Source organism: Marmota monax, unplaced genomic scaffold (genome assembly GCF_021218885.2).
Source record: "Marmota monax isolate L192 unplaced genomic scaffold, Marmota_monax_Labrador192_F-V1.1 WCK01_AAM20220418_F8-fsc00020, whole genome shotgun sequence".
Lineage (NCBI taxonomy): Eukaryota > Metazoa > Chordata > Mammalia > Rodentia > Sciuridae > Marmota > Marmota monax.
The window spans coordinates 10,221,324-10,236,084 of NW_026692912.1; the positions used below are offsets into that span (position 1 = coordinate 10,221,324).

The following is a 14,761-nucleotide window of genomic DNA, read 5'->3' on the forward strand; positions in this document are numbered from 1 at the left end:
TGTGATGGTGGTGGTAGTACTGGGAGTGTAGATTTGAAGGATTTATTCTTCTTCTTATTGCTATTCTTCAATAAACGTGGAGTGACTCTGATAATCCTTCACAGGTGCTCAAATCCTGATGAGAATGTCCAAGCATTTTCTCATCTATGATATAGTTTAATCTTTGCAACAAACCTTGGGAGGTATAATTATTTGTGTCCATTTTATGGATAAGACTACTTATTTCCATTTTACAAATAAGAAAGAAACATGAGGCAAGAAGTTCCTTCTCCCAGGACCTATAAGCTATAATCTGGGCCTGCTTGTCCCCATGTCTGGTCCTCTTCTGTGGTAAACAGTGTTGCCTGCAGTTAAAAAGCCCTCTTCAACTCCAACCCTCAGCAGGTCCTTCTAACAACTCCACATGTGTGGGGGGCAGACGTGGACAGCACGTGAGTAGAGGGGAGGATGGACATCAGAGTCAGCTTGGGCATGACTCTCAACTCTATCTCCTTTTCATGTGACTTTGGGCAAACAAATTACTCCCTTAAGTCCCAGGTGTTCCCATCTGTGATATGGGAAATGATGAGAATCGGCTATCATTATCGTAGGGTTTGGGTGAGGATTAAATGAGACAGTACATGTATTTTGCATGGTTTCTGGTATAAAATAAATTCTCAACAAAGTATTACAATACTATTTTCCAGAAAAATAAGGTGGCACACTTAGAACCAGGATCTTGGTTTGAACTCTCCATCCTTACCTTTGGAAACGCAAGTCTTAGCACTGACTGACGTCAACCTTTCCTAACACATATGTGAACATTAAGACCAGAGGAGAGGAAAGAAGTGGCCCAAGGTATGGCTGAGAGTAGTCTGACACCTGACCTCAGCTTCATTGTTTGTTTTGTTTTGTTGCAATGCCCTGCCTTTTCCAGGGCCTTGGTTTTCCACTATTCCTCTAACCCCACTCACCCCTGCTAAGGAGTTTTCCTCTAAAGACTCTGTTCCCACCATGGATGTTGGCACTTGGCTGCAGTACCCAGGCTCCCTTGGCACTCCTTTCATAGGATGAAGCCAGGGTGGGCTTGGTGCAAGCCTCTGGATGTGTGGGAATGTGTCCCCCACCCCAGGAATCAGGCCTGGCTGCTGCTGGTATGTTTGCTGAGGACCCTTTGGCAGCCATCCATGATTCATTCGAGACAGGCAAGCCAGCCAAGATAAGACAGAGGCTAATTACCTTGGGTAATAGGAAATTGGACAGCAGCTACAAGAAGGGTGTCTAAGCCTCTAGCCAGGCAAGGACAGGGACCACAGATGCCCAGACTGGCCTCAGTCACTGGCACTGAATAGAAACTCCTGTTCAGGGTCATCCCTGGATTTCAACACCCCAGGGGAAACAGGGGCTGGCTGCACTCGCAGACCTTCTGGGTACCCACCCCCTCTCTCTGCTGTTCTTGTTTGTTTTCATTCAAAGCAAAACAAATGAAACAAACAAGGAAATTCAATTTAAATAGGGCACGGGTGCTGATGTTTCTGTTTTGTTACACCAGGGTGAGCTTAGGACAGAAAATCAGACTTGACTTTCACTCTTCCAATTGGTCTCACCCTGAGGCACTGTGTGAAATTACATGGATGAAGGGGCTGCAAAAGCAATTTGCCTTTCTAGATGGGTGGAGAGAGGGAATGGGGCTGGATGGGGGGGGGGTGGATTGGAAGAGAGAGAGAACGTAATTCAAGTGTGAAATGGAACAGAGACTGAGACGCACATACAGAAGCAGAAACTAAGAGGATAACAAATAGGAAAAAAGGAGTAAGGGCTGGGGTTGTAGTTCCATGGTAGAGTGATTGCCTAGCTTGTGAGAGGCACTGAGTTCGATCCTCAGGACCACATAAAAATAAATAAAATAAAGGCATTATGTGTGTGTGTGTGTGTGTGTGTGTATTTGTTTTCTTTGTTTGAACCAAAAAGGGCATGTGAGGCAGTGGAATGAACATTTTTATATTTATAAATTTTTATATATAAATTATTTTTAAATATATTAAGAAAAAAGAAAAAGGGAGAATGTCAGACAAAGATAGGAATCTGTAAGGAAATACTTTTCTGAAAAGGTTTTAAAAGATACAGAGATACAGAAAACAGAGAGGCACAGGAGGGGCAAAACAAAAGTTAGAGAGCTAAAGAAACTGAAAAGACAGGAGCCCAGGAGGAGGATAAGGAGAGACAGAATGAGAGTAAATCCCATGGTAAAAGTATGCAGAACTCTCAAGCTGTGGGGGAACTGGTGCATCTTCATTTTAAACATGCTGAATTAGCACAGCAAATACAATGATAGGAATGTTTAGCCCAAGGTTCTAGAGGCAGAAATGATGGCAACAGGATGTGAACCCAGGCTCCCTGGTGGAGAGCCGGGGGCTCCAGTCTCCTGACACCTGAATCTCTTTGGAAGCCTCCATGGGGGGACTGAAATCAGGCTGTGTTCAACTAAGTTCTTTTTGAGCCTTCTCTCATCTGAATCCACTCTCTCTTCTTTCTTCCCAAAGGATTCTGGATGGTTGTTCCTTTTGGGGCTAGTGGGATTTCAAATTGCTTCATAGGGACAAGTTACTCCAGGGTTGTTCTTGGAAGAAAAAGACATTGATAACCAAGGACTGAGTCAAGAAGAATAAAATGAGAAGAAAAATTGTTAACATTCCTGCAGGCTTCCTCTGTGCCAGGCTTTCTGGTAAAGCCTGTTCTTGTAGTTTCTCAACTCAATCCTCTTCTCCGTAATTCTATGAAATAGAAGAGATTACCAATCTTCTTTTCCAAAGAAAGAAACTGACATGTGGAACAGTGTAAAAATGACTTGCCGGGGGTCAAGTTAGGAGTATGTACAGGGCAGAATCAGGATCCACACCCAGCCCAGTCTGTCCCTCAAGTCTGTGCTCATTCCACTGCCTCACATGGCCTTTTTGGCTCAAACAGAAGAAAACAAATTTTGGTAAGGAAACTAGCAAGAAGAAAAGGAGAAACCCCAAGAAAGAACACTGGGAACTATCTTAAAACACAAGACCACGTTGGTCAGACATCATAGGAGGAGGGCCGCCAGTGGGATGAGAGAACATTCCAAATAATCCTCTGGCTCCTGGTCAGAGTGGCCCAGATCCCAGGGCCATTAACAAAATCAATCTCAAAAATAAATAAATGAATATATAAATAAATAAAATAAAGAAGTGTTCAGAGATAGGGAGGACAAGCTCAAGACAAGCACATTTCCAGGACAGAGGAAGAACGTTCCCTACTTCAAGAGGTGAGTAGGAAAAGTGCCAGGCAGTGAGGAGAAGAAGGGCACAGGAGTGTGTTCATCATATTTGGAGGATGGCAACTGATATGGCATCTCTTGTGTTAACTGCTTTTCTGCAGATCCATAAAATATTCCATTGCTCTATTTTGGTAAGGAAACTAACAAGAAGAAAAGGAGAAACCCCAAGAAAGAACACTAGGAACTATCTTAAAACACGAGACCACGTTGGTCAGACATCATAGGAGGAGGATGTCTGACCATTACGCATTATCCAACACAAGTCCCCTACAATGCCACCCAGAGACATGGTAACTCCTTCTGATGGGGCTCTGAACCTTTCTGCTAACTGCTCTCTCTCCCATCACTTGAAGAATTGATAGGGAGGAAATTGAAATTAACAATCACCAAGGGTAACAACAACAACAGGGGTAACAGCTGACGTTTCTTACACTCCTACCGGGAGCTCATCACCAAGCAGAAAGCCTTTGCACATGATCTCACCGGGGCCTCCTAGAGTCCCAGTGAGCCAGACACTATTTCATCTACTTCCCACAGGAGGAAGTAGAGACTTAGAAGGTTGAGCACCTCATTCAGTAACTTGATATCACACACCTGATAAAGGGGGAAGCATGGATTTCAACTTAGGTCTGTCTGCCTCTGGTCATCACCCTTAATGAGGGACAGAGGAACCAGATGACAACCACCAAGAAATTCTGAAAATGCTATTTTCTTCATGGGATCAGAACTTTTAGAGTTGGAGAGGACCTTATGCCTCTTAATCTAGTCATAGTGGCAGGGCTTACTGGTCAGGATGTAAAGTCTGAATTCAGTTCCACCGATCATTATGAGAACTGCAGTCATTCTTTGAGGCCTGAGGTACATTCTACCCTCACTGTGAAGTCTAGATGCTTCACAAAAGGGTTCTGACAGCACAGTACAGGGATTCCTGTCATAGAATTCACTGCTCCCAAGTGATTTAAGAGAAATCTTGAACCCCAATGCCTCTGAGACACTCAGTGGCAGAGCCAGGGTCAGAAGGTCCAATTCCCAGCTTACAGTGATGTTCTTGAGTTTGGTGCACTAATCTGTTGGACGTTAGCAAAAAGCCTGAATATGTCAAGCACTCAAAAGGGCACCATGGTTTTTTGAAAAGTCACAGTATTTTCATAAAGCAAGCAGAAGTGGGAGATTCAATGTGCTTTAGAGGTGAGAGAGGTTCAGAGATTGTGGAGAAGCTAATATTTATTGAGCATATACCTAGGATACTGTGCTAACCCCAATGTTTAATTAATGTTTAATTATCATTTTAAAAAAAGACTCTATAAACTAGGTTTTATTATTTCTGTTTTACAAAGGCAGAGCTTAGGTCATATAACTAAAAGGACAAAAGTCAGACTTGAATACAATGTTTATGGCCTTTTACACTATCACTAGGTTCTAAGTTATCTAAGAATAGGACCTCTGGCTAAGTTAACATTCATACCTAAAGTCCATAATGCAGTGCCAAGACATAAGAAACCCTCAGAAAATGTCTGTTAAATAAGTAAATGAGGTATGATGAGTAAATAAAAATGTCAACAAAACAATTGCTAAATGGAATGAAGAAATATAAGTGTGGATAAATGGACACATGGGATGGATAGAGAAGGGAAAGAGGGAGGAAAGATGTGAGGGAGAGATAAATGGAAGATGGCAGAATGTTGGGTTGATGGATAGGTGAATGGGTGAGTGAATGAATCACTGAGTGATAAAATAAAAGAATAAATGAATAAGTTGGATAATTGATGAACAAGGCTTAGCTTCTTAACAAATGTAGCTTTCTAGGCTACTAAGGGAGGTGGCCTATGGATCCATAATTAGGGTATATGAAGAGAGTCAGTCTCTAGAAAGCCATACAGATGTAGCAATACTCATCAAGGTAGGAAATGGTTGAAAAATAAGCCTCTTTTATTTTCTGAAATTAACAAATGAATCTGAGAATGACTTCATCTGCAAAGGTTTAAATGCAGTGACTTACGCATTGTACCATGGAGATGTAATGGTACAGATACTTCTGTGTGTGTGTGTGTGTGTGTGTGTACACATTATGTCTCGGATATATAATGTTTCTAAAGGGAAACAACATGAAAGACAGAAAAGAGCAGTAGGCAGGGGTTTCATCCAGCTCTCCTTGATAACTTACTCTGTGATCTTGATTCCCCTCTGGGCTGCAGATTCTCTGTCAGTAGGATGAATAGTTTTGAATTTCTACTTTCTTTTCCTGGGCTCTTGAGCACATTGATTTTTTGACTCCCAGTAACCATACTTCCCAAATGGACACTTCTAAGCCTCAGAACCTCAACGTACACACACAGGTTGTCTAATAAAACATTTGGCTGACCTGAAGAGAATAAGTGCTACCTTCCCTCCCAGGCTTGAAATCATCCTGCCATCACTCCCCACATACCCATCACGTCTTACTTGTAGAGACCATCGGGCTCCAGGCACTTGAAGATGACCGAGTAGATACTGACTTCAGGGACCTCTCCATGGCTTCGACCAGCTGCTACACAAGATGTGCCCAGGCCAGAGAGTAAGTCATCAGCAAAACTCAGGAATTCTCCTGGAGGGAGACAAAAACAGATGAGCTCCCCAGCTAGGGCCTTGATGAGCCAACATTCATGCCCTGCTATCCAAACCCATTGAAAGTCTGGATACTATTTTCAGGATGATTAGTGGGCAGAAAAAAACAAAAAAAACAAAACACAAGATATGAAAATGTTACTAATTACTATCTAGCCCTGATGACTCTTCATTCAAATTTATGCCTGAATTTTTACGCCTATAAAGTGGGAATGCTAATACCTACCTTTATAAGATTTTTTTCTTAGAAAATTATAAATTATAAAATTATAAAATTTTTATAAGATTTTTTATAAAGCTTGTATTAAGCTTAAAATGAAGTAAATTAATATAATAAAATAAAAATACACAAAAAGAAAACAAGGGGATTATGCTTCCTTTCTGCTAGAGTAACTATTTTGGCCTTGTCACTGTCATTAATCATTAACTTCTTCCTAACTCCTTAGACAAAGTCTTTCTTTTTTTGGGATTGCATTTTTCTTATTTGCATAACAAAGAGGTTGGACTAATGAAAAAAGAGATTTTATGTCACGTAGCTACTCTTATACACTGTTACAGCCTTCATGGAGAGTCATGCTGTGATGGACAGAGATGTAGACAGTCAAGGGCAAAGAGTCCTATGAGTGATTAGCAATAAAGGTCATGAGTATAGGAAAGGAGAGTGGAAGAAGTATTATATCTATGTGATCCTCAAACTCCATGATTTCTAAATGTCAATTTAGCCATTGGATTTTAGGGAGCAATTCAAATTTACTAAAAAGAGAACTCTGCGAAGAAGAGTAGAAAGCAAAGAAGAGTGGGAAGAATTACTGAAGTTCTAGAATCTTAGCATTTAGTTTTAGCTCTGATAAGAATTTGTTACACACACACACACGTATATAAACACATATGTATATATACAGCATATATATTTTTTGCTGTGTAGCTTTGGGCAACAAAATTCTCGTTTTTGTGACTTAGTTTTCTCTTTTGTAAGATTAAGGTGCTAGAATCATTTTATGAGCCTTGAAAAAAATAAAATAAAATAACATGGTTAATTTATAAGGGCAAAATTAAGATAGAAGGGCAAATCCTATAGTACTGGTGATACATAGCAAAGATTTAGAGATAACTCAATGTTTAACAATATAGTTAAACAATATAGTTATAGTTCAACGATGCAATGGGGTATTTTTGGCCGTTAAAAATAATTTATGAAAGAACATGAAGTTATATAGAGGGATACTCATGGCATATTGTTAAGTTAAAAACAGGTTATAATATTTCAGAATAATCCATTTTGTGGAAATTTTACCTATATATGAGTTTTAAAACAGAAGAAAGAAAATGTTGCAAATGCTTAATAGTTGCTCTGTCTGGAGGATGAGATAACAGGCACTTTTTAAATCTTATTTTTTGCTCTTTCTCTACTTTTTAAATTAACTTCAATAAACATATGTTGCTTTTCTAACAAGAAAAAGATATCAATAAAAATTACTTAAAAATAGGTAACGTGAATGAACCAGACGAAATGGCCTCTAAGTTCCCTTCCAATTCTAAAATGGGATGATTTAGGAGCAAAGTTGGCATGTGAGGTATTTTACAGTTCACAGTATGAAATAAAATGGGGCCTTCCAACTCTGATTTCTTTGTTCCTCATCATGCCTTGTGTGGAGTTCCTTGGGCTCTTTATTTTCGTACATTTCTAGTAATAATGCCGGTTCAATTATGTCCTCCCCGTTGGGGATTATAAACAAGCCAATGTAATGGAACTGTTATGGAACCACAATGTTGGTTAAGAACTTGAAAAGATTAGAACTCAGAAAAGACACGTGGGCGTTCTTCATCAAGAAACTGGTTGAGCAGAATATATCTACAATTCCTATTGCTCTTTCAAAGAAAGATTTCATTCTTAAAAAAGTGCAGTAAAAAAATAAAACAAAAACATTTTATTCTTCATCTAAAAGGTGAGTCTTTTAACATTTGTTTGGTTGAATTGTTTGGATTGTCCTGGGATTCAGTCAAACTAACTCTTCTATAACATTTGTCCCTATAGTCTAATATAGCAGATCTGATGGGTAGCTTTTTGCAAAGGATATGTACAGTTCATTGACTTGGCACCAGGATACTGTATTCAATGTCTTAATCAGAATTATGTCAGCAATATGCATTTTCAGCTGCAACTGTAAGACAGACATGGGCTGAAATCTATTGCTACTATTTGTTGAAAGCCGGTAAGCCTCTCAAAGTCTTGGTTTTCCATGACAAGAAGTTAATATCTCTTTTATGTGTTTTAAGTTTAGAAAGTAAAGCCAAGAATCTAGAAAGAAATAAAGATTTCTAGAACCAGAGGTTTTTTCAGTAAAGTGAAGAGGTAAACAAAACATATTTGTCATGACTTTTGGCATCCCTCATTTCATCTGCAAGCCTCTTATGGTCAATTTCTTCCATGGTTACAATCATAAACCAACAACATCTCCATTCCAACAGATACCAAAGTAGAACAATGTATATGATAAAAAAAATTTTGAAAAGAGGGAAAAACATGGAATTATTCATTGGAAGGAGTGAGGGTCTTGTTTCATTCGGTTTCCCAGGATTTCAAGTCTGGCTGCTTATATTTGTTTTCTTTGAGCTTGGTTCCACGTCTGTCTGCTTTTCAATTTATTTCCAGATAGCCATTGAAAGAGTTGGCTCTTCATGAGGGAATTCAGTATGCTTGTGGCCAGGATTAATTAACTGCCTTAAAGCCAAAAGATGGCTGACATTCATTTTCAAATGGGCATAGCTTTCTAGATATTTCCATGAATTTCAGAATAATTTGGACCATGGATAAAACTCCCATAAACACGATCAGGTCAGTGAGAAAGTTCTAAACAGTTTTAATGTTCATAGGTTTAATTCAAGTGGAAAAGCTGGACAACTTGAAGTGTAACTATTCCTATCAAGGGTACTATAGGTGCATATAAGTGTCCAGTTCTAGGTGGGACTAGATCTGTATAATGATCTCAAGGAAAGTTCAAAGGAAAGGAACCTGCATTTAGTACAAACATTTTTTTTTTCCATTTAATCCTAACAACAACCAAACAAGTTAGATATTCTTATCCCCAAAGTAAAGATCAAGAGTATAAATGAGGACGGGATAGAGCTGAGATTTGAACCCCTATTCTAACTCCAAAGCCTTACCTTTTCTTTTATACCATGCTGCCTCCTACAGAAAGTTTCAAAATGAGGGTGTTAAAAAGTGAGCTTCCTCAAAGCTATTCAATTTGCAATTGAATATACACCACTCTTAGTTCTATTGGCCTGAAGAATGAGACCATAAAACAAATGGTCCCTAACCTTCTACAGCTTGTAATCCAACAACAGGAAGGGTTGTTAAATACATGAACAGACTCATATGATAAATTGTAAGATTGCTTTTCTTGGCACTCTTTCAGAAGATTTAAATGCAATGTAGATGCAGACAGGTGAATGAAGTGACCCCTCCGTCCCCTTCCTCATCTCTGTGGAGGGGATACTAAAAAGGTCTGTGAGCATCTCCATGTACAAATGCAAATCAGTGAGATTCAACCACAGTATGGTGGTTCTACAATGTACCATTCTCCACATATGGCCACAGTTCAGTCTTATAAGTAGTAATATAGGGCAGTAGCTAAGAACATGCACTCAGAATTCACACTGCCTAGGACTTAATCCTGGTACAATCCCACTTAGTGCTTGATTTGGACAAGTTCTTTAACCTTGTACATCTATTTTCTTATATGCTAAAATTAATGACATATAATATAATTTTGTGAATATCATATAAAATATTGAATATAAACTATGAGCAAAATGCCTAACACAGTAAGGGCTCAAAAATACTGTCATTATTGTTTTTGTTGTTATTCTTGTCATGGTAACAGAGATAAAGACTTAGACATTTTTTAATCCACACTTCGCCATTCATAGGTGATAAAACTGAAGGTCAGGGAAAGAAAGTGGCATGACCATGGCCATACCCAGAGTGGGAGGTAGATATGGAATAAAAACTTGGTGTCTTCACTCCTATGGTCTAGGATCATTTATATCAGCCTGCCTGTGAGATATTTGGAGAATTAAAGGGCTTTCAAAGCTGCCAGAGGAGCCCTTTCTCCTCAATTTCTGACCACTTTTTTCAGCATGAATGATATATATTTACTGGGCATTGACTATACAACAGGTACCATGTTAGGTCCATGGTTCCTTTCTGCCATCTTCTTAAATCTGGAATTCCTGAGAAAGATACAAATCTGGGAAGAAACAGGGGGATTCAGTAGGTTTCCAATATATAATATATTCTAATAGCAGTTTACCAATTAGAATATATATAACCCCAAAGGTAAGGATGAACACTAATGATAGAGGGGACTAGAGTGCGTCTCCTCTATTAACCTCCAACCAGATCAACTCTGACTTGATCTAGGTCATATGCTAATGGTCTGTGTTTTATTTAGTTTTAAAAGACTGTTTATAGAAACCTGTTTTAAAAGTTTTATGGCTAAATAGAGAAGAATGAAATTATGTCATTTGCAGGAAAATGGATGGATCTTGAGAACATTATGTTAAGCAAAATAAGCCAAATTCAGAAAGTCAAGGGTCATGTTTTCTCTCATGTGTGAAAGATAAAGAGAAAAAAAATGGGAGAAAAGGTGTAGGAGAAATCATGAAAATAGAAAGAACATAAAAGTAGAGTAGAGGAAAGGGACCAGGGAGGAGAGATGAAGGAAGGGAAAGGGGAGATACTGATCAAATTACATTGTTATATTGTGTGTTTGTATGAATATGTAACAATGAACTCCCACTACAGCATGTAACTATAATGCAACAATAAAATATGAAAAAAATTAAGGCTAAGCTAAAAATGTTTGAATTCTAAAACTGTGCCACATCCCATTGTTGAAAAAGGGGATCAGGAATACTGCACCCTAATTTAAGGATTTACAGCCACTCAGGGGCCAGAGTCCAGAGCCAAATCCAGCTCTCTTGCAACTGAGCTTCATGAGCCTTTCATTAGGCTACTCTGCCTGGGATGCTTCCTGGGTACAATGGCATGTTCCCATTGGAGAACCCTCCATGAACCCAGGATGCTGTCCCCCTCTTCACCCAAGCCTTACCAGGTCTCTAACAATCTTTTTTCTGTTTTCCATTCCTTGAAAACAGGGAGTTGGAAGTCGCTGTTCAGGAATGTGCCTGTTCCCCATTACAGCTCTTCTGGGGCTGTAACCCGAGTGGGCTGGGACCAGACCCCCACACATTTCTTTATCCCCTCAGACTCCAGCCCTACTCTCATTATGTTCCACAGAAGAGGTTAATCGTGATTCTGTTGCAGCTTCAGAAAGAAGCAACAAAGCACAGAGCAATTTTCCTAAAGGCCTCACCCCCCTCCTCAACTCTCCCTCTCCTTTCAGCACTTCCACAACCCTCTCTCTCCTTGTTTTCCCTCTTTTTCTCCCCTCACCCTCTTCCTTCTGATTGGGTTGAGGTCATAGTCAAAGCTGGCCACAAGAACAAATTGAAAACAGGTTGGGAGAAAAGCAGTAAGGAAATTCCAAAATGGAAGGGGGTATGCAGTGAGTTATTTAGCTCAGGTAGGGAGAAGGGTTCCAACTCAGGACTCTGTATTCTTCAGAAAACACCAAGGGAACTTAGTGGCTTCTCTGGGGCTGGGCTCTCTGTAACTTGCACATATTCCAAATAGGTATTTACTATGCACCAGTAACTGCATAAACAATAACTGGGCATGACACCCAAGGAGAAGCAGGGCTCTCTGTGCACTTCCCCATCTTTCCTTCACTTGGGCAAATGTAGACATTCAGAGATTAAGGGCCTCACACCTAGCACTTGCAATTAGTTCTTTCCTTCCAAAGCATAATGTTACTTAAATTAAAAAAAAAAAAAACAGTATGTAATGATGTTCACCTTTAAGGTACATATGTATGAGTTAGTGGAAAGACAGTTGGTTTGTGGGAAAGACAAGGCCTGGTTTTGAAGCCAGGCCCACCACTCATCAACTATGTATTTTATCTAGGGATGAGTGATTAAATGTGCAGAGTACTTCTTCATCTGAAAAGGACATGGTCATATCTATTTCAGAGAACCAGGTAAGGAATCAATAAGATGACATATATAGTATACCCTGTCCATAGATGGCTTACAAATGTCAGTGCACCCCTGGCACCTTCTACTTTACTTCCATCAAATCTCATCAATCTGTCTAGAGGCTACATTTTTATTTATCAAATTCATTTGCTTTTAGACACTTTATATAACATCTAACTCCCAAGAAACTTCCATTTTTTTGCAAAGGGAAGCAATTTTGGAAGAAAAGAAAAAAGGAGAGAGAATATAGAAATGTTTACTTGCTTCTTACTATGTGGTATGAACAATGCTTGACATTTTTACCTACATTAAAAACAATCTATCTGGATTAAAGTTAAATACAACCAAATGGATCAGGTTAATTGTGCTTTTACAGGAGAGGAAATAAGGGTAAAAGAAGGTTTTAAATATCTTGCTTATAAAGATCCGCCTAGGAATGAAAAAGGCTAGAACCAGAACTTTGGGATACGAAGTTGGGCTTTTTCTACTACATGTTTGACTCCAGACTATGAGATGTTTGAGGTGGAAATTGTGTTTTGATCACACCTGAGTTACCAGAACCTCGCACAAGGCTGGCCATGCAGCTGTTTATAGAGTTCTGTAAAATTGAACTTAAGTGTTTGAATCCTGGATCCACTCCCAACCCCTCAACACCAATACTGGGCATTTGAAGTCTCTCTTGGGAGAGCCAGGCTGTTTCCTGCATAAAATGTTAGCAGTAAATGGGACTCTCGTGGCACTGGGAAGAAGAGATTGGCACAAAAACAAGAATTAAAAAACAAAAAAAAGAAAGAAAAACAGGCAAAAGGGGAATATCTACTAAAAATACCCACGTGCCAGGTATTGTACTAAGGGACTTCTGGTTCATCTTCAAGTCCACACTCCAGTGGATACCATTGGTTTGACTTGCTGAAATGCCCCGATTCTTTCTGCCAACAACATGCCGGTTTTAGAATGGGTCATTAATTGTCCTCAATCTCAGTCTACATCATTTAGGTGGCAAAGACCTCTTACATCCTTCTGAAATTGCCATGTGATGGTCAGAGATCCTATGACAGATGCCAAAAAGAAAGTGATGCACACTTGATCAATTAGGCTAACTCCTGGGACAGAGACTGAGTCATCATGACATCATTTGAATCCATGGAGCCAGTCATGTCTGAAGCTTGATCTGTCCTTGGATATTTTAGATACACAGGTCAGTGTTTTTCCTTTTCTGCAAAAGTAGTTTCCATTTGATTCTGCTACTTGCAACCAGGAGTTCTACCAGACACAAACGATTTTTTTTTTATGATTGACATTTTGTAAATGAAAAAAAATCAAGTGTTCACAGATCTAAAGTCATTTTCCCAAGGTCTTACTTCATATAACAACACTAAAATTCAAATCTAGATCTGTCAGACTCTAAAAATCTAAGCCTTCATTATGATAAAAATATAGGATATTTGCACCTATGGTTCCAGTGTCTGGAGGGCTCACTTCTTCTCCATACTAGATCCTTGCTTATATGCCCCTTCTTCAGAAAGGACTTATCGTATTCACCCTATCTAAAGGAACATCCATTGTCAAACTACGCCCCCTTTCCCTACTTTATTTCTTTTCACAAAATGTACTGCTATGTCTCATCTACTGATGAATTGCTGTGTTGTCTGCATCCTCTACTATAAGCCTTATGAGAAAGCAATTTTGTTCACTTATAAAATAGGGCCTATACACATCAGGTTCTCCATAAATATCTGTCTAGTGAGTGACTATCTATTGCATGTTGTAAACTGAGTTAATGGCTGGGAGCACAAAGATAAAGAAGAACATTTTAGTTTGAGCTCTCTCAAAAGCAGAGTCAATGACTTGGGTGCAAATAATTTATATGGAAGGTGATCCTAGGAAGCGGGCATGGGGGAAAGTGAAGAATGAGACAAAGAACAGGAAAAGTCAATAAAAAGATGCACCATTTTTGTAAGCAATGAGAGCTTCATTTTGCAGGGATGTTTTTAAAAAAATTAGCTGGATGTGTCCCAGAATGTTTTGCTGGAAATCAGGGAGATGAAGTGCTTATCCACCAAATTCAGATCCCCATTAGTTGATCCCCTACCCAGAGTGCTAATTTCCACATACACTGTAGCTGTGCTTGCTAAGGGATCTTTCTGTGGGACAAAAATTGCAAGTAAGCATTTATGATCACTGGCAGCATAAGGTGACCCCTCAGTGTACACAGAATTGCAGTTGAAATGGACATGGACCAAGAGGATGTGGCATAACTCCACAGGCATCTGCTACGATGACCGGATGCCTCCCTTTGAGGAATTTGCAGAAGGAACAACTGCTATGTCTTCCTCACTGAGGTCTAGGACAAACTTGTTAGCCTCGCTGTTGAAATAGTTCACAAGAAGTTACTAGACACCCACTAGGTGCCAGGGAAAGGATTACAACAGTGGACACAGCTCTCAGCCACACAAACAAAGCCCTTTCCCTGTGGTGTTCACAGCTTAGCAAGGAAGAGGGAATTGCAATGGTTGCTTTTGCATGAGACCTACCAAGAAGTCCTGCAACTTATTATTAATACAGAATTTAATAACATTAGTTCCAGCATTAATATGCATTTGGCTAATAGAGCTTTCCTTTTCTACAGTTGGATTAATTTTTAGGACCATAAAAGCCCTCGTCATCCCCACAGTCTCGAGGACAAATGATGCTAATGCATTTGGCTGGAGCGGGTATTGCTAACATGTGTGAGGAGAGTTGATTTGGGGACTGGACTGAGGAGGAGGAGAG

At 39.5% G+C, this 14,761-nt stretch overlaps 1 protein-coding gene across 5 annotated transcripts in view; it reads right to left on the minus strand.

The window, feature by feature from the left end:
- Positions 1-14,761, minus strand: part of Astn2 (astrotactin 2) — an 848,095-nt gene that overhangs the window by 49,040 nt on the left and 784,294 nt on the right. For all 5 annotated transcript variants that reach the window (XM_046451532.2, XM_046451529.2, XM_046451531.2 and 2 more), the window contains one exon: positions 5,726-5,867. In XM_046451532.2, coding sequence (XP_046307488.1) covers positions 5,726-5,867 — 142 coding nt within the window. The remainder of the gene's footprint in view (positions 1-5,725; positions 5,868-14,761) is intronic.